This window comes from Passer montanus, unplaced genomic scaffold (assembly GCF_014805655.1).
Source record: "Passer montanus isolate IOZ18808 unplaced genomic scaffold, ASM1480565v1 scaffold28, whole genome shotgun sequence".
Classification (NCBI taxonomy): Eukaryota; Metazoa; Chordata; class Aves; order Passeriformes; family Passeridae; genus Passer; species Passer montanus.
Window position 1 is genome coordinate 8634585 of NW_024367483.1, and position 26725 is coordinate 8661309.

Consider the following 26725-nt stretch of genomic DNA (forward strand, 5'->3'; position numbering starts at 1 on the left):
TTATTTTCACGTGAGAATTCCCACTTAGAGGTTTTCAGTTTATGGTCACTGATTTCAAGTTAATAAGCAGAAGGGTATTTAAATAAAACATAATACAGATTTTTGTGAACAAAAGCTGCTAATCTGATTTAGATTGCTTCATTTCCAGTTCAACAACACTCAGCTTCCAGTCAGTAGCCTCGCTGAAGGCTGTGTGTGCCTAAGTTCCTTGAGGTATTATTGTCAGAAATTTGCATCAACAGCACTGATGCAAAGAGCCCACTAACACTCCAGTAACACAAAGTACACATGAAAAAAAGCAGATTTAAAAACCATCAAGACAATGCATTTTTCTCATTTATTCAAATCTTCTGCAGGAAGTAAACACTGAAAGATTTAAAAAAACTTCACACTGCAGTATGTACAGTTTTGTGACACCACATGAGGAAATTAATTTCTAATAAAAAAAATGAGACCAGTTAAATTACTGAAGACACATCACAATAAAACTGGTTGTGGTAAAATCCCAAATTCTTATGTATGGCAATGAAAATCAATACTCCTTTGTTTTACAGGGATGGAATAGTCCAGGTACAATATTTCAATTACGCAAAATGTAGTCCTGAACTTACATGACTTATTAATAGTTGTATGAGCACTTCATGTTTTAAAAGTAGGTTTGCATTTTTTTTTTCCAGACCCTTTTGAATTGAAGCACATTCTTTCACAAAGCTAAAATACCACAGCAGAAGTCATGTCCAGAAGTGGAATACTGTTGTGTTTTGAACTGACCTGACTTGTTAAGACTTTTTTTTTTTTTGCCAACGCACAGATGCACAGGGTCCCCCATGCACTTTTCATGCAGCAGTTAATCACAACTTTAAATAAAAGAATTTTTCTATACATTCTTCCAGACTTGCAACTGTATACATACATGCAAAAGTTTTTAAACCTATGTGATCATATTTACACTTATACATGGAATATACATAACAAAAAAGATTAAAAGGTTTTTTTCCTTTGCATTAGAACAATACAAAATATGTATTTTTCATTAAGGAAACCACTATTTACATCACCTTTTAAAAACCAATTTCAACATATTATAGGCGTAACAAGTCAACATATTTACATTATATATAAATATATATATATAATATATACTTACCAGTTTACTCCTCTGTAAGATGTGGCAGAGAACAAACTGGTAATATCATGTCACTGACGTCAATGAGAGCTGTAATACTTTCACCAACATTTAACAGGGAAAATTTAAACCACTCCTTTCTTTTAAAAACATTTGTAAATTAAAAATTTAAAAACTTCACTAAGAGTAAATGGCTACGAAAAGTAAAACTTATGGCTGAATTCCCTTTTGATCTCATATAAACTTCTCAAACTGAGCTGCCCAGATATGTGGTATCAGTAGAGAAGCCCTCCAGCTCTCCACTTCAGTGGTCAAGCGTTACCCACCATCTTTTCCTCAAGCTTTGGCAGAGGAGACACTAGAAACCTGGATGTCTGAGTCCCAGACACTTCCCTCTGGAAAGAAAAGGCATATCTGCGTGGCAATTCCGAGTCAATCCCCAAATCCAGCGGGTTTGGGCGCTCCACCCTCGAGCAAGGCACTGGGGTCTCCACAACGCGGCTGCTGCAGCCCCAGCCCTTCCAGCTAAGGGGGGCAGAGTTAATTCAGGTCCAAGCTCCAAGGAGCTGCAACTGCACTCCTAGCATGGTATAGAGACAATTCCCTAACTCGCTTCCTCACTGGTCTGAGAGCTGGAGGCAGCTTTCCCCCAGCAGTCTCTGCTGGCTGTAACTGAGATGTGCTCTCTGTTCCCTCCCTGCTCTTTTGATGGTGGGATCACACACCAGCACCCACTGATCCTGCACTGCTCTGCCAAGACCCCATTTCTCTCCAAATCTGTAGTCTAAAGGCCTAGAGGAAACAGGAGTTGCTCAGAGTACCGAGGGCTACTCAAGAGATGACCTTGATTTGCAATTCATCTACAGGGACTGGTGGAAATTGGGGATCTTAGAGCTGCTTGGGAAAACGTGGCCAGCCCTACCAGTCCCTCCTGGGACAACAAACCCAGCTCCCACACCCCTCTTTTCTGATGGAAAAATCCCCAAGGAAAGAAATAGCAACTCCTTTTCACTCACCCATGCTACATGACAAAAAAAAAAATTAAAGAGCCTTTGGTCCTAAGGTGTCAACGCTGTAAATGTGGATGGGGTAGATTCAAAGACCTCTCTCTTCCCTAGGGAGGGGGTAACACCAGCGATACTGGAGAATTCCATACAGGAGGAGACAGCTGCCCTCTTAGCAGCTGACTGAGCATTCCCTTGGCATGTCCTGCCCTCTCTCAAGGGCCTCAGCCTTGCTACCTGCTGTTTGAGAGTGCAATGTCTACAGGAGAGGAGATTCTTCCATGAACGCCACGTCCCAAACTGAAATTCTTTTATCTTAGAGTTTACTGACGTCTGTGAGAATGGCAATACCCTTTTGTTAACATCAACTAAAAAGAAAGCTAAATCCTTAACTGGTCAAACTGTTAACATTTTAACGGTTTTACAAAACTTCCAAAACTAAATGTTCAAAAGTATATATTATAACAATAGACTACCCTAGAATAAATACAAAGGTCAGCACATTGCTCGATTCCAGTGTTATTTTTTGCTAGGGTCAGAATCTCTTCCCCACTCTTCATGTCAACTTAACTTTGGAGAAGTTTTTTCCACCAGATAATTCCACATCCTCTCATGCTGCATTTTTCTGTGGAGCTCTTCAAGCAAATTATAGCCCTGTATTTAGTCTGGGGACCATCTATTATTCTATATTGTATATATTTCCTAACTATATACACATTGTTTCAAGAAAAATAATCAATTAAGACTTTAAAAGACATTTAATGGATGGAACAAATACCATCTTTTTAATATTTCTGCTGGGTTGACTCATATAAAAAGAATTCAGTTCCACTGTCAATCCAAAATATACTTTATCTCATTAATGATTATTCTATGAGACATCTGAATTGTCATTGGGCTACTTATAAATGCAATATTAAAGACAAACAAAATTTTATTTTTATATTATACTTCAGACAATGACATTTAAAATGATATTAGATTTGTGTGAAGGTTTTAAAATATAAATCTTCTTTGTACAGCCCATTAATATATTATGCTTCACCGAAGTAACATAAAAATATATCTTTAAATTGCTCTGTTATTTCTCATAAAAACCAGGGGGAATGTTTTATACCAGATACTGCCAAATATTTGTGTTCCCTAAAAGAAGGTATCCCCCAGAGGGAGGCAAAACAGAATAGTGGTGCATTTTCCAGCTGTCAGACAGAAGAAGTCCCTTTCAGTAGGAACTGCACTGGAAAGAGGAGGAACTGATCTCGGGCTGGGGACAGGGACAAGAGGGGGACAACAGCCTGCTCTGTCTCAGCAAGACACGAGTCTGGGAGAAGGATCTCTGAAACCAAACCAGATGGAAAAGAGCAAAATGCCCCGTCCCTGATGTCTGCTATGCAGACACGGGATGGACAGAAACAGCAGTTTTGTCATGTCACTGGCTCGCCACGCTGAAAACAGACAACATTAAACCAGAGTGCAGCTTTCGTTATTTGTGCAAGCCAACTGCTGAGCTGCTTGCTGATGGCAGAGAGGATTATCTGTGAAATCAAGAAGCCACAGAGAACTTGTTTTTTTTAAGGGGAGTAAAAAGTTCAGCAAAACTTCTGCTTGCCAGTAATTCATATAATTTAGAGGAACTGGATTTTGTCCTCTTCCTGCCCCCAGAGAAATAAGGGCTGCAAATGGAGTTAACACTGACAGTGCTAACGGGAAAGCAGAGCCACAGCACTCTTCCCCAGCCAGCAATTCTTTTAAGATGTCTCAGCTCTGACTGCAATTTTCAGTTCCTCCCATCTCAGGCTGATAGTGCCAGATGTTACAAATCACAGCACAGGTGGGGATTGAGGAAAAGGGCAGGGAAGGATTTCTCAGATATATCCCACTATCCATTACAGAACATGACAAAACCACAGTTTTATCCTCAGTGCTACCTGGAAAATTATTCTAAAGCCAGATTTTCTGCAGTGAAAGGGTAGTGCATTAAACCATGTATCAGCTGTTCAGAGAGTAATAAATATTGGCAGATTATAGATTCTTTTCCCTGGTTGCAGGAAGAGGCCAACACATTTTTCATTAAAATCCTATTCCATCTTTGAGTGGAAGTCTGATGTGCTGTTTTAGTGCAGCTGGTATTCTTCCACAGGGAAGCAGGATGGTGCTGAACACAATTCTGTTCATCCCCTTCACAAGCTTTCCAGCATTTTCCTCACTGAATACATGTACTAAGCCTTCTCAATCACACTACTCCAAGAGGCATTTTGGCTTTCCCCTTTTAGGCAGGAAAGTGACAGGAATGTGCCGACAAAAGGACTCATGCAGTACTTGCACGGCCTATGAAAATCTGCCTTTTTTATAAAAACCTAGAAAAAACCCTTAATTCTAACTAGTAACTCATAACTATGGCTAAGAATTCTGAGGAAGGCATTTGTTGAGAGCAGGGCAAGGAAGAAAAATAGATTTTACACCACTATTCTGGCAGGACCACAAACAAGATTTAAAAATAACAATACAAATTTTGGAAGCACTAAAAAATACATTTCAGTGCACTTCAATTATTAACACTGACGCAGGTTTTCCAATATGACGAGCTAATACCTTGGACGGACTGCTCCACTTCTTAAAAGTTATTCTTAAAATTTTCACAAAACATATTAAAACATTCAGGAAAAAAAAAAAAGTACACTGTCTCTATGCTCAGCCTTCAAAAAAATAAGGATTATTTTACAGGGAGGGAGAAAACGCAGCATTACCACCACCTAGGCTGTACGCTTACACTTTATGTTATACCAAAAGCTTGCAGATCCAAATAAGACTCTGATCAAAGAGTACTCATAACTTAATCTGATACATACAGAAACGTCTTGTACAAATTACAACCCTTCTAGTTTCCTTGTGACAATCTACTGTAAAGCAAATTTTATCTACATGTATTTTAAATAACATCACCAGAAAAATAAAAAGTTTATCAAATGAAAACATTTCAATTAGACCATGCTTTTTTTTTTTAAATCATGCTCAATTTATACAGTGTGAAGTTCATACTCATTTTTCTTTTTTCTTTTCTTTCTTTTTTTTTTTTTTTTTTAAACAAAGATTCAAAACCGCTGATTGTAAACTCACTGAGGAGGCTGCAGTTTATTCTGGCTCTTTTTTGATTGTTCGCACTTTTTCCAGAAGTCCATGCACTTCTCCATTCACACCACCGTGCTGATGAGAGGTGTTACTCCCCATATGGCTGTTGTAAGGGCTTCTTAAATTACTGAAAGGAGTTTTAAGCTCTGAGTCAGATGTCAACTCCTCTTTGATTGTAACACGAGTTGCGCTCTCGGTAAATGAAGGTTCATTCCAAATTTCTTTGTCATGTGCTTCTTGGCTGCTGACAGAGCTGCCACCTTTCTGTAACATGTAGTACAATATGGGATTGGTTTTGGTCAGTCTCGGAGAGTCTTTCTCATAATCGTTCTTGTCCATGCCCGTGATCACCCATCTGATGGGGCCCTTCTCACTGGGCATGGAACACATGCTGAACTGGTCGGACTCCAGTCTGGACACCGTACTCCCCAGATGTTCAGGGAAGGGGGAGCTGGCTGGACTTTTCACTGCTACGGGATACTGAAATGTTCTGTGATCTACACAATTGTTCTGCTGCACAGGGCTTCCCACCAACGATCTTACTGAAGAAATGGTGAATTCAGGTTTATTGATTGTTGCACTGGTTTTGTTTCCTTTTTTCTTGCCCTCTGTTAGCATGTTATTCCTATGTTGTGACAGATCTCTCTCACAGTTTTCTGAGAGAAGCAGCTGTTTCAACACATTAAAGCCTTTACTATCTCTAGACCAACTCCTATTTTCAGTTTCACTATTTGAACCATGACTTACAGCATATTTAAATTCAGCATCACTTCTGCTGAATTTCAGTTCTTGCTGGTTAAGCAAAGGCCCGTACAGTGCCTCGGTAGGAGAAGCATGATTGTTTCCAGCATCAGACACATTACTTTTCATCTTTTTTAATGGGCTTTCTAAAGGCTCAGCATGAAGCTTCCTCTTCTTCGGTACTGTGCAAAGATTCTTGGATTCATGGTGTGTCAGCTCGTTGTTTCGGTGACTCCTGTCCAGCTCATCTGCAGGGTAATTGTCTTGATTCTGTCTCAGCAACCTACTTAGCAGGCCATTTTTGGAAAAAGAGAAATCTTGAGGTGAAAGAGGCTCAGATTTCACCTCCTCGGATGCTGGAGAAGCAGCTGTGTTTCTCTGCAGTGAATGAGCAAACCCTTGGAATTTGTTACCCTTGCATTCTCTTACTTGTTGTGCATTTGAATTATAAGGAACATTTGATTCGTCAGATGGTTCAGTTTTTATTTTCACCGTCAATATTTGCTCATTCAAAGCCTTGTCTGTCTGTTCTTGAGAACTTTCATCTCTTAAAAGCATCCTCTCTTTCTTTTCACTTTTACCTTTATTGGGAGTTCCCAGAAGCAGCTGAAGGACAGTGCGCCTTTCAAGGAGATTTTCTATTTCCGAACCTGGAAGTCCTTGTTCAGCGGGTGCGGGCTGACAACTGAATATTTTGTTATTTTCTTCATGCATACTCAATTTATTCGTAAGCAGAGGGCTGTTCAATCTATCAATCAAGCCCACAGGTTTATCCATGTTCCCTGCCAGCAGCTGTTTGCTAGCTCTTTGCTCCTCACTCGACATGGAACTCTGCATGCCGCACTGAGCCAGGTTCTGCAGCAGCTTGCTGGCACTGAATGCCGAGGAGTTCTGGGGACTATCAGTCCTGCTCAGCTTAGCTCCTTGAATTTCCTTGCTTTTGGACAGGTCTATCAAGTGTTTGGACGCAGAATTCATCAGTCTGTCCGGCTGGATGCTGCAGGCATAGGGTGGCGAGCTCCGCTTGACAGCCAGTGACTGGTGTGAGAGATTTATAGGAGAGTCTGCTTTTGCAGAAGCCAGCAAGGGTGGAGTGCTTAACGGAGTCATTCGGTTGGCACTGGGACTGTCAGCAACAGGAGTCCTTTTCCCAGTCTGTACAGTGAATTTTGCCACATCAGCTGTACTGTGTGGTCCCTGAGGATCATTGCTCTTGTCTACCTGTTCTTCAGTCTTATGCCCAAGTAACAGCTGAAGTAGTGTTACTTTCTGGTGAGGATTCAGCTTAGAAGCTTTCGGAGTGTCTTTCTCTTCCTTGTTCTCTGGACACGAAACTTTTGGATCCCAGTTACGAAGCAAGGACTGAGTCAGGTTATCCAGTGATGCAGATGCACCTGCATCTGGTTTATCTGTCCTCTGTTTAAAGGAAAGGTCTATAGGAAGACAGTTAGAATGGGAGCTTTCATCATCACTGCTGTCTTCTGTGAAACTGGGATTGTTGTCTGAATACTCATCAACAGTTGTTGGTGTGCTGCTGTCTTCAAAAATGCTGCCTCTCTCGCTCTGCTCACGCCCTTTCACCTGCTTGGTGGTATTCTGGCTTTTCAGCAGATGTAAGAGCAAACTGTTGCTGGGAGAGGTTTTCAAGTTACTCCTTTCCACAGTACTTTTGTATCCCACAGTTTTGGGAGGCGAGTGCATGATTCCCACTGAACTCTGAAACGGTGCCACATTGCCCTTGCTAGTGACTGCTTTGGGGGATGATCCTGCTTGACCATTGAGATGGCTTGTCATTCCTTTGGCCAAACCAAACTGGCCTATGTCCTTCTGAGCACTTTCTTGTAGCCTGGCCATGGCCGCGAGTCTCTCGCTTGCAATCTGATTGGCATTTTGTGCTTTTAAAGCATGTTCCCTGGAGTACTGCTGCAAGTGGGCTTCACTGGAAAGGAGCAAAGCCAGCTGGCTGCACGCTACGCTGGGCTTGGGCGAAGCAGCAGGACTGGATCGTTTCTCCACCATGCTTGCAACAGCCTGTAACCTTGCAGCACACGACAGGGGCTCGTTCATCACCTTGGGGCTGCTCTGCACCGCGTGAGGAGATTCTATAAACCTCTCTTTGGGCAGGTTCTTAGTGATGTCAGGCAGGCTGCTGTCCAGCTTCTGATCTTTTGCTTTGCTCTTCTTCAGCAGAGTCTTCAGGTGGCTGGATGCAACACCATAGCACCTTAAATCTTTCTCCACTTGTAAAGAATCATGGCCTAGAGAATACCCTTGCTCCTTAAGACTCTGTCTAATCTGCTGTGACAGAGCAACGCTCTGCAGCCTAGAGCTGAATGACTGAAGCAAAGAGGCAAGTAATGTGCTATCCTGTTTGCCTTTAGGCACATTTTCAACCATGCCAGCCAACAAAGCTTCCTTTTTTCCATCTAAATCCACAATGGAATCAGACAACCGCCTTCTCTTTGCTGCATTCCAGTCTTCTGAAGACTGCAACAGTCTTGCTTTTTTGAGGTGCAGCATGCCAGATCCCCGATACGTACTTGAGTTAAGAACTGGACCATTACTCTGACAGCTGGGAAATATATTTCCTGAAATCTTAAAGTTTTGATCCTCCCCACTATGCCCAGTGGACTTTTTGTCAACTGCAGTACCTGAGCCTCCTGCTGCTTGATGCATTAGTAATCCCTCTAGGTAAGTTAGAACAACAGAATCCTGGTGCATCTCAGAGCCAAGCTCTTCTCCATGAGTCATGTTCAATAAAAGTTTCCAAAAAGGCTCTGTTTCTGTTCACTTCGAAGACTAGTTTTGCTCAATCAAGATGCAGAGTTAATAACAGGTAGATGTCTACAGTGTTTTCTTAGAGACTTTCAGAAACAATAGAAAATGTATTATCCTAGGCAGGCTTCTCCCAGTGTACACTGTTTGATGAGCCAGGTCTCCAATCATAGCAATCAGCTGATATCTAGGATATTTATGGACGACGTCTAGGAGGAACACTCAAAACATGGTTTCACAGAAAAAAAGTTCCATTAAATATTTGCTGCCTTCTTTCTTCTGGAGACCAGCTTGCTTTTCTTCCTTTTCCATCTCCACCAAGCACATAAAATTCCTAAGTCAGAAACACAAAAGAAAAGCAGAAAGAAAATATTTAGGATTAAGATATAATTGCAAAAAACATTTTTTCCTTAAAAAAAATAAAGTCAAACCCAACCCCCACACATTGTCTTAGGCAGAGATTCAGGATCCATAAACAACACACATTCCAGAAGAAACTATAAATCAAATAAAGGACAAAATACATGGTATCCAATTCAAAGAACATTATGAAACCAATTCTGAGATGATGTTCTACACAAAAATTAAGCTTACTATAAAGCTTATAACTATAAAAATAAGCACAGCTACTACAAGCCTTCACTGAATTTCACTATTCTGCAGCTAAAAATAAGGAATAGCAAACCTGACTGGAAAATCTGAAATCACTCTAAACACAGGTTTTTTTTAAAAAAAATCCATTGAAATTTACTTCACAGTTGCATGAACTTTTCTTCCGTAAATGTAAATAAATACACAGGACATGCAGCCTATCACTCCTAAACTGAACTAATAGGAAAAGGCAGGCCTAAAGTCAATGTTCAGTTTCACATTACACAAATTGTCAAATAACAGAACACACAGCATCATATATATAAGTACATTTCTGTTTGGCAGGTGGATGACATTGCTGAAAGGACAAACAAAGTTGTTGGTGCTGCCCAAGACTATTCATCAATGCAAAATCCAGTATGGCAACACAACAGAGGTGAAATCTGTTGTTCTTACAACACCCAAACACCACAAGTTATTAGAACAATCATGTGATAAGAGTGGGGAAGAGGTTGCTTATGATGCAACATAAATCCTGGCATCAAAATCCTCCCTTCCCTGGAGGATTTTCACCTTTGTGTTCTTTCTGTACATGAAACATATGAAAGCAAAACCAAACCAAACCAGTTCTTCCCTGAAATCTTGTTATTCTTCAAGAGTGTATAACAGCTCTACTAAATAGCTCCTTGGATGGGGCAGTGTGGAATAAAAACCTGTTTTAAAATGCACAGCAATGGCTCTTGTGCTGGATGCATCTCTTCAGTTTCACTTCAGGGCTGGTCAATGGCAGCACGAACATTTCAGTCACCACACATCAATAATGAGACCATTACACCACACATGCATCCCTCCTTCACTCACTCAGTACTAAACTGGCATAAATATTCAACACGAGCAAAGGTAAGTGTCCTTCTGCATACTGAACTCTGTAATTTGCTTTCATGGGCTAAAACTCTATTGAAAATTTGTATTTACAAGTTTAAAAAGGGATGTACACAGATTAAATCCTTGCCTCCTTAAAGTGAATGAATATTTTATGATTGATTTCCCAGAGGCAAGTTTTTAATTCAAAATCTACACGCAACTAGAAGTCAGAAAATAATCAGATTTTAAAAATGTAAAGAATAAGAACTACTAAATAGCTGTAATGTTAACCGTCCTTAATCTCCCTGGGCAAATATTCCCTTACTTGGTTTTAAGTCATCTAGAAAAACTCTAAAAATGGAGTTATCTTAAATAAAAGAAGCCAAAACCAAAACCAAACAAAAAAATCTAACCAGCAATGCATTATAGTGTAAATGTGTATATCCATGCATTCAAATATCAAATGCAAAGCTGTTAGCTATTATTGAGGTCTCAGTACTTCTCTCAGAAATACATTAAACAGCATTTACAGAATTACCTGTGGAAGACAGTGCTCCTTCAAACATGAAACAACTTAAATGCTGATTCAGCTAACTGAAAATTATTGATCATCTTACTGTTCCTTCAAAAACCTCTGTACCTCTGAGTGGGCTTTCACAGGCTTTCAACCCAAAACCAGAATAAAAATCACAAGTAACAAATCTCTAAAACAAACAAACAAAAAAAAAATCAAGATTTTCAATGAAACTATCAAATATCCACCAACAGAACAGCAACACAATTAGACTAATTTCCTCAAACATTTGGGAACACATTTCATGTGGAGAATATATTTTTCCAGATTCCAAAAGTATGGCATTTAAGACAATAAAATTGAAATTCTGCCAGGTTTTCTGACCATCTGGTAAAAGCAAGGCTTACAGGACACCTTTAAGATACAGTCCCAGACAAATGCACCATTAAGCCAACATTCAGTACAAATTTATTCACTGCACCTTGGGGTAATTCAAAAAAGACAATGCATTTATGCAAATCCCTCAGGTACTCCAAAAGCCTCTTTCAGGAGATGACACTTGTAGCCAGTACAGTTTATATACAATAACTATTCTAACAAGTGTTTTGACACCTTGTTCATTTTTTATTTTATTTCAGTTACCCAGTGCTAGGGAAATACTGATAAATTTAATGAAATTGGGTTGCTGCAAAGAAGCTTCTTTAAAGATAATGAAATCTGGAAAGCACTTAACACATTAGAACAGGACATCAGCAATCCTTTTAAAAAGCCTCTTTTGATTTAGTGCTGTAACAGATATTAGTGTTAAAATCTCACATGACAATGTCCATCTGAGGTGTAGTCATGACAAATCCAAACCAGCTTTGGAAATTAATGCTCAGCAGGACACTACGGCAACCATTTAGCTATCTTCTAAATACATACAAACTGTACAAAAGAACTTCCCAGGACCCACTGAAATGTTAATGTTTTTTCTTTAAATTAAATAGTCAAGAAATTACCAGAGCACTGTTAAGGAAAAAAGAAAGTTTAAAGAAAAGGCAGAAGAGAGAGAAAGGAGAAGTGATACAGCAACAAATTTCTCATTTCCCAGTAAGGGCTGAAGCAACTGCTAAGATCTACAACTCTCTAGACCTAAATATTATATTTAATTACTATGACAAAATAAATTGATACATTCATGTGCTTTCCTGACCAGAATTACCCTAAATACACTCTTTTTTTGTCACTTCCAATATCTACTCCCAGACTTCTGTACCATGAGAAATAAACCACCCGACTGTTGTGCAGAACCTCCAGGAGGTTCTGCTGATTACAGCTCACTGAGCCATGTCTACCTAAACAAAACTAAAGCACAAATGCTGTAACCTGGTGAGACACTCCCCAAGTGAAGCACACCATGAGAATCAGTTCTTCAGCCTTTTAAAATGTGCCTAAGGAGAAACTGTGGGCAGTATAGGGAAAATAAAGCAATATTAAAATGTTCACTGAACTGCACACATCCAGAAAATTAATCCCACTTTTGCAGTTGTTGAAGTTTTTCTTGGTTTGCAAACTACAAATATATTTCTCCACCACAACGATTTTAAAGGAATAATAACAACAAACTTTAAGATCCTTTGCCTACCATATATTACTGTTGCAAAAGATAATGAAATCTGAGAACACAGCTCCTAATATGTTAAAGCACAACAGAACCAATTTCTTTTTGCTCCTGAATATTTGGTTTTGATTTTTAACTAATTCTTTGAATGAATGAAAACCTCAGCTGCAAACCTAACTGATCCTCTAAACAAACAGCAGACTTTTAGTTCAACCAATAGATATTTCCTGCTATTTAAGAAATTCTGGACAGTACACAATTTAACTAGCAAAACCACATTTATAAGACATTTTTCTGATATCTCAAGCCAGCATTTGCAGTCAAACCCTTTTGCTAAATGGAACAGAGACCCGCAGTAAATTAACAACACTAGAATAACATTATTTGAGTATGAGGGTTACATAATCTATTAGGTGATTCAAAAAACTCGGTATTATCAAGGTGTCTCTTCTTCTGCAGTTTCAATTCAAAATCATAGGAAAAAATCTTACAGAAACCATTAAGGTATTCATTTAGGAAACTGGCAATGGCCAGCAGATTGCTCACATGAACATTTATTAGAAGACACATTACCCAAACTCATGCACATTGTTAGAATGATTAATAGAGGTTGAGATTAGTATATGTTCACACAGATAAAACATTTTTATTAACTACATTTCAGAGCTCTTTCATGACTATTAAACTCCTGTAGCAATTTTATGTTCCATTTTTAAGTTAGGATGAATCAAAACATGCATTTGTAAAGCTAAAATCAAACTGGTCTGTGAAATAAAAATCTTTAGTTATTTAATAAATTTGGTGTTCTAATGCTTAGCTACTACTGGAAGAGCCAGAAAAAGCCTCTCACTGACTTCCTATTCTCATATTCCCAAGTGTAAAGGCTCCAGCCCACCACATCAGCCAATGGCCCAGACTGTCATTTTAATTATTACAGATTTGAGGAATGCAGTACAGTGATTACAGTGGCAGCTTGGGATCCAGGGGTCCAATTACTCACTGTGCTGCAGACAGGCTGTCTGACTTCTGGTTTTACTTCTCTGTACCCTGTTTTCCCAGATGGAGTAATAATAGATGGGAACTTCAGAAAGACAATTGAGGATAAATATATTAAAGGCTGTGTGTTACTCAGCAGCTGCAGTACCAGCACTAAGTATCTTGAACACAGGATTTCAAGTGATTCTCCATCCTTATGGCTGCCTGCAGTGAAATGCTGAAGAGCATAATGAAATTAGGATCTCAAAAAAAAAAAAAAAAATCTTAGATGCACTGGGAATTGCAGCAGAATCTTGCAGTGAACTAAGAATGAGTGGGGGTAATGAGACTTGCTGTCCCAGAATTATTTTGTTATTAAGCTCAATTTGCACACCTTTGATTTCAGCAGGAAGGATGCTTTCATAGTGCTGGTAAAAACACTTCAGTCTTCAGTTGGCTCTTTTTGCAAAGGTTCTGAGCAGGGAAACAGCCCTGATCAACAACCCCGGCACCAAATGCACAGAGCTGCACAAGAGCAGGTACTTCAATGGTACTCAAGCACGTGCTTTAAGAGAATCAAGTGTTTAAGTGCTTTGCTTTCCGAAATCCAGCCTTTATTTGTGTCAGAAATCTGTTCAGATGAATGGAGCAGCTGAGACCTCTTCACAGTTTTGATTCAGGCAGCCAAGACATTTTGAAGGTTCCCTTTGCAAATGTAATTTGGAAAAAGACAAAAAAAAAAAAAAAGAAAGGCAGAAATGTTCAGATGGGGGAGCAAAAGTCAGCAATAAGTGGGTGAATTCTCCCACAGCTGCGCTCAAAAGAACTTGTGAATCCAGAAGCCTCTTTTTTACAACTAATTCATTTAAATGAAATAAATCAGGCTCCTCTCCTACAAATGTAGGGTATCAGTTTGAGAAAGCAAAAATAAGCTTCTTCCCAGGAGCTTGGCACATTATTCACTCCTCCTGGACCTGCTGACTGACTCCAAAAGACATTTCAGACATGGGAAGGATAGCCTATCCCTTTCAGACAGCTCGGGCAGGAGAGGGCACACGAGGAATCGTGTTGCAGCAGCGGCAGCAGGAGCTCCTGCTGCTGCCAGGAATTCTGAAGAGGCTGCCGAGACTCCGACCCCAGCAGAGCTGGCATTCCCCACGCTGAGCTGGGGCTGTTCCCTCCGGGCTGGCACGGAGCACACGGCAGCGCCGCTCCCTCTGTGAAACTCCCCTTGGATAATGCAGGATTAGCAACAGCCGCGGCTTGGCGGCCAATTCTGCACAGGCACGGCAATGGAAAAGCCTTTTCCCCTGTGTTTTTGTTAAGTTGTGCGATGCCAAAGCCAGCCCCGACCTGACTTTTAGGTTGTAGACAACAGAAAGAGGTGTTTTCTTCACTGTGGGGATGGGGCAGCAGTGGGAGGACTGAAAAAAAAAAGCCCTAACAAAAAGCTAAACCAACCAACCAAAATCCTACCTGAGAAATAAAAAAAAAAATCCCTCATCCAACATAATCCCAAACCCAATGAAACCCCCACAAGAGATGAATTACATGTGAAGGAGGAAATGGGGAGCAGACAACTGCCTTGAAAACTGAGTTTGTGAAAGCCTTAGCAGCAGCTCTCCAAGGTTTACAAGCACACTTAAGCACCATACACAGCTTAATCCAAATGTGGCCTGCTCGTCAAAACCTCCTGCTGCAAAATACAGAGATGAAACACGTGTGGCCATTTTTCATGCTGTGATACTCTTCAAACAATAGCTCAGCCTACCTTAAGCAAGTATTTCTTATTCTAACACGTACAAGAACAGAGCATCACAGAGATAATCACTCCTAGATACAGAATACCCCACGCCGTTCATATAACTTACTATTCACCTGGTGTTCCACAGACATTTCAGTCAATTCCTTACCCAGACTCACGTACATATATTTGTTCTTACAAATACAACAAGAGGAAAATTTATATTTTGTTCTCTAATGGCACTGTAAAGGACATCTTTAAGTTCACTTGTTGATTATGGTCTGCTAACACTCTAGGCATGAACTTAGAAACCCACTCTCTGCCAAGTCTTTGCTAATTGTAAGGAATGAGGAAGAACAGACATCCAACTTAGGAACACCACCCGTGAAGGAGCAAGTATTTGGCACCTAAACCCGTCCCACTAGTCACTGCTCAATGGTCTTCTGCTGCTGAAAACAAAAGGGCAGAAACTGAAAGATAAAGCAGAGAAGTTACACCCCCATCACACATCCATTAAGGACAGGGATCCAGAAATAGCATGTATCACTGAATCTCAACTAAGGGTGGGAAAGGGTGTTGATCTGAGCTCAGAAATACAGTTAGCAGAAAGACTTTTGGTTAATTAAGTCTCCTTATTCAAGAGACCAAGAGCAAAAAACATACAAAAATCTATACAAAGACTTGTTTTCAGAACAGAGGAATACAATATACAACAGCACGGACAGAGGATGCACCTTTCCAGTGTTTGGTAAACCACTTGCCTATAAATAAGCAATTAAAAGGAAACTCAAACAGATTTCCATTCCCTCTGACACCTACAAAACCAAATCACTGATTATGCATTTAACTCTATATCAACTCCCCAGGAATGAAGTGTGATTAATATACACTGAAGAAATCAATGTCCTCTCCCGGGTAATGCTTTTGAGTTATGATCAATGCATGCAGATAATACATTTCCACACAACTCTGACCTCCTGCTTGTTGGAGGGATCTAAAGATACAGGCATTTACTGATAGCAGTGCACTAAAATGGTGTATTTCTTGGAATAACTATGTTAGGTGGTTTGGCATATGTTAAGTCACTTTATGTTACTTTAACCAAGAATGGGCTTCAGATGTCAGAGTGCAACAAAGGACTAAAAAGTAATGCACAGTATTTTATTGACAGTAATAGCTGTGTTTCACTTGGGACCAAGCATCTCATGGTTATGAATGAAAGCCACTTTGTACACTTCTCAACAGAACAGGTTTTAGCTAACTGAACACTAATACACAGGAATTCCAGGCAAGGTGAAATACAGGATCACAGCCACATAGCATTCAACTAAAAACCCCCATAAATCCATGTTAGAGACCCAGATGATTTGTGGTTTGGGTTTGGTTTTTTTTCAAGTGAGTGAAGGGGACACTATAGCTTCTGTTGTAATAGGAGAGTTCAGCTTATTGTGGATGATGTTTACAAAGGTTGTTGTGGACACAGAAAAGGCTCATATACCTACATTTAAATGAGAAAGGAAAAATCTGCATTAGCAAGATGGTCTCTACTAGCGCAGTTCCAATATTTTTTTTCTCTCCAAAACATCAATAAAGCCAAGTGAAATTCAAGATAAAACATAAGAACCAGCTTTAGTGAAACCTTGGGAGAAGAGGCTCATAACATCCTGTAAAGACAAGAGGACAAGACGTCCTTATCACGATGTCACAGTTAATCTAAAAACATTCACAACATAAATCCCTAAGTATAATATTAAAAGGACTTGAAGTCATATAGATGTATACAGAGGTGATCATCTGACCCTCACACATAAAGAATAGGACCTCACCTCCAGCCATGAGTCAAATGAGAACAATTAAAATACCAACTTAACTCAAAACCAGTGAAAACAGTAGTTACTGCCACAAAGGCACAGCAGAAACAATGGACAGCTGGTAAGGGGAAGTGTTCAACTATCCCTCACTGTAAGGACATACACTTTGAAATAATTTCCCAAAGTTTATGCAGATAATAGTGCCATACATTTTAATACGCCACCACGAATTTGTGGAAAGGAAACATTTTATATCTGTTTTTAATAAGTTCTTCATGGAGAAAACAATTGCAATAGCAAAAAAATAAAGCTACTTATTATTATTATTGCTTGTTCCATTACTGTCAAGAGAGTTAAAACTGATGCTTATGCCAAATAAAAAAGTATAAAACAAAGTAATATAGATGTCTGACTGATTTTAGAAGAAAATTATTTTCTATTATTTTATGTGATTTTCTACATAAAATAACATTACCCCAGTAATAAAAGACCGGTTAAAAATAAATCTATTACTCCATACTTGCACATAAGTATTAGCTAATCTGGGACCCTATTTCGCAATGCCCATGAAACCAACAACCTCACTAAGGCTTTATGAACCCATATGCCTAAAGTGCCAGTGTTACACCAACCAACCCTGCTGCCCTGTTTGCTCATGTTTAAAATAAGGGCTGTGCTTAACAATCTGCTGAGTGCACAAAGCTCCTACAAGGCAAGCCAGACTGAGGACCTCTCCCCATTCCAAAGGAACCCCAAAGATCCAGCCAAGTGCCTGTTTTTGCAGCTCTCCCTGTGGAACACGGGATTACAAGTGGCATGAGGCAGGACAAAGAGCAGGGACCACTTTCACTGCTGAACCTCACTCAATGCCAAACAAAAGCACAGCCACTGGTGAGATGCTTGAAGAGAAAACCCCACCTCCAGGCAGAAGGCCCATGCTGAATTTAGAAGAGTTTATTGGTGAGCTGAAGATCTCTTTGTAAGAACCATCTCCAAAGAACAACAACAACATCAATGTCTTCAAACCCACTAAAATCTTAAAAGACGACTGAAAATTTAACTGACCCAAATATTTTATTTTTTATATTTTACTAAGGTATCCTGTGGAGTTGGAGTATAAATCCTATTAAACTGAACTTAGTTTGTCCATCCCTAAAATAGATTTGACATACAAACACAAACACAAGGTCAAGGTCACAGATCAGCAAGAAAGATTACAAAGAGGACTGATGTAAGAGCTGGCATTTGATCAAAGCTTCTTTTTTTTTTAGCAGACTTACCAGAAATACCACTACACTTCATTTTCTTCACATTGGTACATTGCATGTTTTAAGTATTCCCTATATTAAGAGCAGCTGCTCTGTCCTTACTTATTTTGATAAGAGCTATTAGGCAGAACAGCACATAAACTAAGGAAAAGCTCTTATGTTAAATGAACAGGAAGTAAAAGACACTTTTTGCCATCCTTTTCACTCTATTCAGCCATTGGTAATACACATTAAATTACAAATGTAAAAGGAAAACCCACTCAAACACATAGCAAGACCAGTGTTAAAGAATCAGGACCTCAGGTTTTAACTTGCAGCAGTTCAAGACGCTTATCATATATAACAATTGTATATTTGGATGTGCACTTCCAAGCACAACACTTGCTTATTTATCCTAATTATCTGTGTGCACAGCATATATTTCTCAATTAACAAAAAGAACCTCAAGGTCTGTGCAGAACACAATCAAACTAACCTCTTCTGTAATCAGGACAACATTTACCTCCTAGAAAGCCTCTCTAATGCTGAACGCTGAGTAAGCGAGCAGATTAAACACAGTAGCAACAGTTGAAAGACTCATTAAAACTCAGCTGCTGAAAATAGTCAGCAATGAAAGTCATTTACTGATCTATCCATCCATCCACGCACTGATACATTCTCAAAGCTTTAAACACATGCAGGACAGTATTTAGCTCACAGGTCACGTCTACCACATGCACCCTTCTGATGCCTGAACACGAGGAAGAGGTGTCTTGGGTGACACAATGGCATTCAAAGCTGCACTGCTGCCACAAAGTTTAGATGCTCACTGTAATAGGCAGTAATTTAAAGAATAGTGTGGCTCGTACTCTTAATTCCTAACCCCCACTTTCAACACCAGCACTGCTCTGATGTTAGCCTAGACATGAGTGGGAGCAATTTATATTTAGACAGAGAGATATATCTATAACTGGGAATGGCCTGTGTTAATATTAAAGCTTTTACTTGAACCCATTTGGGGTGACCTGCATAGCTCACTAGTATGTGGGCTTCTTGGACATTGCCAGTAAAACCTTCATGCTATCACATATTTTGTTAATATTAAAGCTTTTACTTGAACCCATTTGGGGTGACCTGTGCTCACTAGTATGTGGGCTTCTTGGATATTGCCAGTAAAACCTTCATACTGTCACATACCCTCCTGCACCTTGTTTCAGCTATTTAACATTTCTTTACTGATTTTCCTCCATTTTTGCAAAGGTAGTGCATTTGCAGCTCTCCACTTATATGACTGGGTTGTCTCAGCTACTAATGAAAAGACCTCAAAGGAAAAAAAAGATGGAAAAAAATATTTTAACTTGTCTCCTTTTTGAAAATATCCTTCACAAGAATTAGGTTATCGCCCTTTTAAGCTATAGTACTGCCTGCACTACTAGGGCCAGATACAAATCACTCCTGGAGCCTGGGATGCCAGCTTCTCAGCACTGTGGTATAGGTGCTTTTAGATAGTGATTCATCAGACCTTAAAACAGTCACTGGTTTAAGATCAAATTGATTTACGTTGTAGACCTCAGGGCAATACAATTCTGCTCTTCCTTAGTCCCCCTTTTGTAAGCGCTTTCAGCAAAATGGGAGAAAAGGGGAGGCTGGTTAATTTTTTTTCCAAGTGGAATTTCTATCCTTCCTACTTTGTGTAAAGCTGATAAAGCTTCTCACTGCATTGAAGAGTCAGAAAGGGAAAAATAAAAGAAAGTAAATCAGGAAAAGATTACAACAAAGCAGCAGAAGTTCCTTCCACATCCACAAATCAGTAGCTTACTTTGAGAACCAAGCACACATGAAAATGTGTATATAGGACATTTCACAACTAAAAACATTTTAGGACACGCATCATTATTAGCAGTACAGCTGCCCAACATGTGAAATCCTATAGCAAATTTATTTGGAGTCACATAGCTTTTTTTAAGTTTACAAACACATGAAAAAGCCTTTGCTTTAACTGAGCTGTATTACAGTGAGTAACTGTTCATTCAGTGTCATGGCAAGTCTTCTCTCAAGCTTATACTATAAAAACCCTCTTTAATCTTCACAACCAAACCTTTGATAAAACAAGCCAGCAGCCATTGTGGGTTTGGGTTTTTTCCTTTCAAATACAAGCTCACACTCTTTACACACAAAACCTGCAGAATCAAGGGGGTTTCTGCTTGCTCTGAACTTTGGATCAAATCCCCCACTCATTGAGGTGCAGGGACGTGCATGTGCAGGCTGCTGTCAGCAGCCAGTGGTGGTTTTGGCTGTGACACCATGTAGAAAATATCCGCAATCCAGTTCTTATCCATTCCTCTTTGGAGAGCTGGAACAGGCATCTTTCCACACAGTGATCCAAATGTAAAGCACTTCAAGGGTGCTGTCTTTTAAAAGGGGGTAATGACAAACAGAAGCAAACAACCAGCCAATACTGCAACAACAAATATGACAGCTGGAAAAAACTATTTCTGGTCAATTTTACTAGTCAACAAGAGTCCACAACAATGGATTATGTTGAAGGACTGGATGATTATCAATCCCCAATTCTGTAAAGCTAAAATTCTTCCTCATTTTTTTAGAAAATTATTGTTCGTAGTTAAATTTACATGTGTGAAATGTCAAGTAAGTTTCTAAAAATCTTAAAACACCCTGTTGATGAACAGTGTCGTAGTAAGTTCTTGAACTTTGTACTTCTTTTTTACTTACTTATTTTCCCTGACGTAAGTACACCTATGAATTTTAATGGGACAATAAAATAATGGCAAGGTTACGCACACACGCAGATCTGTGCATGAGAGAGGCATCTGAATGAGTCAAAAAATATTAAAGTTACAGGTATATGCATAGGACAGAGGGGTATCTACCATGCTAAAACCCAGTAACACATCACCAGTTTAAGCATCACGACCACTAAAAGCAGACTAGTTAACATTTGAAGTTTCAGTGTTCTTCTATCATTCAGGACACAGCATAGGATTTCCAAGATGTGCAACATCAGTTATTCCAGAGTTCCCATTCCTCAAGTTGTTCAACACACAGCAACCATTGCAGGTGATTTGGTTTCCCATATGCTGGAAGTCTGATAGTGATTCATCAACAAATAAAATGTGTAACAATGAAAGGCAGTGGGAGGTAGGTAGTGAATTTCTCTCTGCAAATCTTGTCTCAGCCTTGGGGGAAACAGCTCAAAATTACAGTTTTAATTTATTCACTTGATGTGAGTACTGAAAACGTGGTGAGAGTGGGGGAAGTTGTCATAACAAAAGACCTGAAAGTCAAGAATCTAGCAGATAAACAGGTGAAACTGCACCAAAGTAGCTGAAGCCATGTATGATGTAGTATAAAGTAATTATCTGATAGTTATTATCTATAACCACAACTCTATCAATTCAGCTGATCAGCTATGTATTATTTCCAGTTTACCCTGCCATAACAGAGATTTGGATATGGCTGACAGGTCACAACCCATGTTCTCTGTGTTCTATAAAGCCATCTTTCCTTGATGTAACTGGATGTCACCTCCCAGCTCAATGTAGCATCAATAACTCCAGTGTTTTCTAAATCAATACATAGTAAGGCCTTGTCAATAACCTGAAGGTAAGTTTCACTGACTGCCTGCATTGTTACTAAAGCACTTTTTTGTTGTTTCTTTTTCCAGTCTATACATAATCTTGTTAAAGAAGGGTAGTTTTGTTCAAATTCTGTTGCTCAATTTCATCAGTGAGTGAGACCAAAAGAAGGCATTTTTTTGTTGTTTCTTTTTCCAGTCTATACATAATCTTGTTAAAGAGGGATAGTTTTGTTCAAATTCTGTTGCTCAATTTCATCAGTGAGACCAAAAGAACTCAAATGAACACATTAACGGGATTTTATTCAGTAGCAGTTAAGACTTGTGAGTATCTGCAGAATCTTACAGAACCACAAACTCCCAAATACCAAATAAATGTTGAAGCAAATCATATTGGAAAGGGAGGTACAAGCCAAAGAGGGCAACAGAGGAATACCAGAGGGAAAAAAATCCCATAAAAAACCCACAACCCAAAACATTTTCTCAAAGGGACTTAATGCTCTTAGAAGCATACAATTTAAAATCCATGTTGAGAAAAAGCCAGAAGTTTTAGTGGGCAGGTGAGCATGTCTTCAGTCTCTCAGGAAACTTAGCAGATTGTTACCTCAGCACCCTAGTTAGCAATGTCAGGAGAATGAGATCAGGACTACACAGGGATGTGAAATGAACCATCTACTGACTGGAATTCCTGGGAAGGATAAGGACCAAAGCTAGTGTGAATGAGATAAAGTTACCACTCTGTCTGGGGTGAAAAAAAAAACAGGTTAATAAACTTTTCCAGTTCATGGCAGAAACTCATACCTTTCAAATGTCAGTGCAGGATCTTTGTGAATCTGGTTTTCACTCCTTCCTGCCAAAAATAAATACATTATGATCAGGATGTAGAAACTTATGGTGGAAAATAATTCTATTCTATAGTAACAGGAAAGTAATTTTGTTAATTCGGTATCAGGCTCAAAAGGGAGCCTGTCTTACTTCTTAACATGGTATAAACAGATTAATATAAAGTTTTACCCAGAAGCTGGTTATACTTGTGGTCAATTTGTGGGAGTATTAGAACTTGACAAATGAGCTGAGCAAGCTGGTAAAGGTAACCTACCAGGAGAGAGGGGATAGCTCTCCTTCCCTGGTTAGTACTACCCACTTTATAAAAAAAAGCTGTCATTAGGAGATTATCTTTATTCTAACACTATCCATTTATTCCACTATCCATTTGCCCATCATGACAAAAAAAAGTCCCAAACAACCAAGCAAAATGAAACCAGGAACACACCCAAGGCACTGCATTCTGCTTCTCTAGAATCTTACTCATTTTCTCCTGCTCTCCTCATTACCCTCACTCAATTTTCCCACAGCTCCCCACTTCCACAACCCACACTAGTGTAGCATTAACAACCATTCCACACTACACAAAACACAGCTGTTATTGTAATCTTTCCCCTGAAGACACTCTGTTCATATAACCCTTTATTTTAACTTGTTTTTCAATTGTTTTTCTCTTGCTCTAGATTAAGTTTAGAATTTCTCATCTGAATTCTATAAACATTAATAACTTTCATTTCTATCCACATTACCTAACCACTTACTGTGTCCTTTTTCCTTACCCTTTTGTTTCCACAAACACTCATTTCTACTATAACACTCAGGCACCTCTCACACAGGAAATTCCATTATGCTTCTGCACTGCTCCCCAGGCGAAGATCATCTACACTCTGGAGGCTCTTTCTTCCTCTCCTCCAGCAGTAAATTACCAAAGCAAAAATTAATCCAAATCCACCAAAATACCTCCTGCAAGACCACAAGCCAAAACACAAATGATATATGTTGCTTGCCCTTCCTCACAGACTTGTTTGTTCCCTTTTTCTCATCATAGTCTATATGAAGTTTAAAATAAATACATCTGCACCTGTGAGATGCTGACAAGTTCAGCTGGACAGCAATTAAATGAAGCCCTAGAGCAACACTGGCCTCCAAAATAAGTATGTTTTCTCTTCCTCTTACAGAAGAAAAAAATGCATTTATTGGTTTTGCAGTACAACAATATGTGCTGCTGTAATAACAGCTTTCACCCAATACCTTTTTTTTACTACATATGATTGGAAGGGAAGTAAAGAATGATACACCCTAAAAGATCAACAGAACACAAAGACTAATGATAGGAAGAAAAGGGTACAAAAGGCCTAAAATATAATGTAGAAGGGCTAAAATACAGCATCAAAGGGCTCCCCTTCTCTTGAGCTGCTACTTTTAAAAAGTCTAGTGAAAGCTCTTTCACTTCTCCAGCTGTTGCAATGACACTATCCCTACCCTGATGCAACCTGCTCTCACTTCAGAGGGCACAGAGGCAAAAAAGACCAGAGTGAAAAAACACTGCTCCTAGGAAAGAAAGGAGATACTTCTTTTCAGAGAGACCAAAACTACTTACTTACTTTTAATCATGACAACAAACAATGACATGGATGAGGAAAATTTTGGGGAGCAAGGTGAAGGCTGAGGGAGCACGTGTCCCAGGGACCTCCTCCAGTGAAACCAAGGAAGCTTTCTGCGTCCCAGCTGCCTTCATCAAATAACCTTCCCAGCCCAAACAGCAGACTTAATACTGCAAGTTTCCATTTTTTTGAACATAATTTCTCCACCTCACAGAGTGGTTTGATTTACTGGGTCTGAATTCTTTTTTACCGCAAACAAAACATAACCATTGCTTCCAAATTTACCTTGGTATCTCCCTATAAAATCATGTACACCAGAGCTTCTCGTAGCACTTTGGAAGGTGAACAGTTTGCCTGACCAAGAATAACCTACCAGGATGCAAAATCCACTTGCCTTCTTTATATGCTGCCAGGTTTATGAGAGCAAGTCTGTCTGTGCTTGACATTTGGCGTAATTACTATTGTAAAATGTTTTATATTCCTGTAAATTCAGACTACGACCCCAAAGTGCTTACAAATTGAGATGAGATGCAGAGATAACGAAGATTAGGAAAGGAAAGATGTAGGGGAAAAGTAGGTACAAAGAGGAAGAAAGCATCAATGCCAGGAAAAATTGTGAGACTGTTCAAGCTGCCTGACCAGCATGGAGTCCTGAACTATAAAAAATGACAAGCAGAAACAGGTTAAGGTGGGATACTGCACACTGCAAAACATTATAATCAATTTGCCTCACTAGAATATAAAGCCAGAGGTGAAATTCTAGGTAGCATGGTCCCTAAAACACCAGCTGTATTTCTCTACCATGTTGTAGGAAGCATTTCCACTGAAGTGCAGTAAACTTTGTCATAACGCATATGAATGGAAAATTCAGAATTTTCAGGGGTTTACACTGTTTTTATGGTGATTTTGACCAAAGGAACAGGAAGAAGGACTGGAAGCTCTAAAACACCTTGACTCTAATCTGTTGCTGAAAAACAGATGGAAGGGAAAAAAGGAGAAAAACTAGTAAATTACTGTGTATCCATCACCACTCAAGACCAAAAAGCTCCACTTATATAGGGGCACGGTGGGGGTAAGATTCCAAAACAAAGATTAACAGACTTTAAACCATTCTTGCAATTCACTTCCACATATAAGAGATAAAGCATGCACTGAATGCAACTTATTTTTGCCAGCTGCTCAGTAAGACATGAATGATTCAAGAACACTGAGTAACAACAAGCTCCTTTTTGCTAATGTATCTGAAAACATCTTTCTTGTGTTTCCCACGGATTCTTGCATTTTACTTCAGTTACTTTACTTGAAACAAACGTATATTTTTCAAGAGCAAGCATGATCCATGTTCCCCACAAATAATAATCAAAAGAAAGCTAACAGTATTTATGAAGTCTTTCTAATGCACATCCAGAAAAACCAGACTACTTGATAGGGATATGTATGCACAATCTTTGCCACTTCAGGTACTAAAACCTCCCTTGTTTAACATTTCTTTTTGTGTAATTGGCAAATTAGGAGTTTAATTTTTGCATAGCAAATATCATCCAGCCAGTTTTAATTTCAAACTGGCTTGCATTCCATCATGACTAGCTGAATGCTACAAAAACCTTTGACATCACAACCTCATAAATCTTGGAGAACAGATGAAATTTTTGTAGAAGCAGGAAACTGTTGGTAAGATACTTCTTCCATCGCTGATTGTACTTGGTCAGCTGTAACTATTTGCAAGCGTCCACACTTGCAAATTACAAAAAACACGCATCTGAACTACCCTTCCATGAAATTATTTTCTCTGGTAAAATGACAGCACAGGTAGAAAAGCTGAGAAGAAAATGTTTGAAGTTGACCAAGCATCAGGGGCTTTTTTGATGAAACATACAACCATAATCTAAAAACTTAATAATAATACCAATAAAAAAATAATCTTAATGTACTCCACCACCAAGCTGCAGAGTATAAGCAACATCCTAAGTACAGAAAGGACTTTCACAGACTTATCCATTCACTACATGAATCTGGAATTAAAATCCCAAACTATTTTGGATTTACGTGAACTACAGAATTAAATTACATATTGCTTATCCATAAACTGAGATCATTAAAAAACCCCACTCACAAGCAAACTAACAAGAAAGAGGCATTTCAGCTACCTGCTTCAATCTGACATCTAAATATCTGATGTTAGATGGCTGCTGCTATTTTACAGACTGATCATAGTAATTTCACTCCTACATTGTTCACCAGGACCTCTCATTACATGCACTGTGTGGGTCTCAAACATGTTGGAGGCTACTGAGTACCGTCAAAATTGCAAGGAAAAGAGAGATTCCATCTTGGAACAAAGGAGAACATTTTAGGAACATCCATGAACATATCATGCTTTGGAATTTTGCTACTCTACGCAAGAGAAACATCAACAACAGGAGAGGATTAAGCAGCTTGCTCAGTAGCACATTAACTCCATATCCACAGCAAATAAAGATTTTCTGAATTTTGGCAGAATTACAAGATATTCTCCCCACAGTTTGCGGGTGTTTTGGTTTTTGGGGGGTTTCCCCCTACTAGTGAAACCAAACAACA

At 39.2% G+C, this 26725-nt stretch overlaps 1 protein-coding gene across 4 annotated transcripts in view; it reads right to left on the reverse strand.

Annotated features, from left to right (window-relative positions):
- Positions 1-318: 318 nt before the first annotated feature.
- NRIP1 (nuclear receptor interacting protein 1) overlaps positions 319-26725 on the reverse strand; it is a 94479-nt gene continuing 68072 nt past the window's right edge. For 2 of the 4 annotated variants that reach the window (XM_039713125.1, XM_039713123.1), the window contains exons 3-4: positions 22521-22569; positions 319-9109 (exon numbers count right to left, since the gene is read on the reverse strand). In XM_039713125.1, coding sequence (XP_039569059.1) covers positions 5263-8751 — 3489 coding nt within the window. In that variant the 5' untranslated portion in view covers positions 8752-9109; positions 22521-22569 and the 3' untranslated portion in view covers positions 319-5262. The remainder of the gene's footprint in view (positions 9110-22520; positions 22570-26725) is intronic. The other 2 variants (XM_039713126.1, XM_039713124.1) reach the window with 1 other exon arrangement.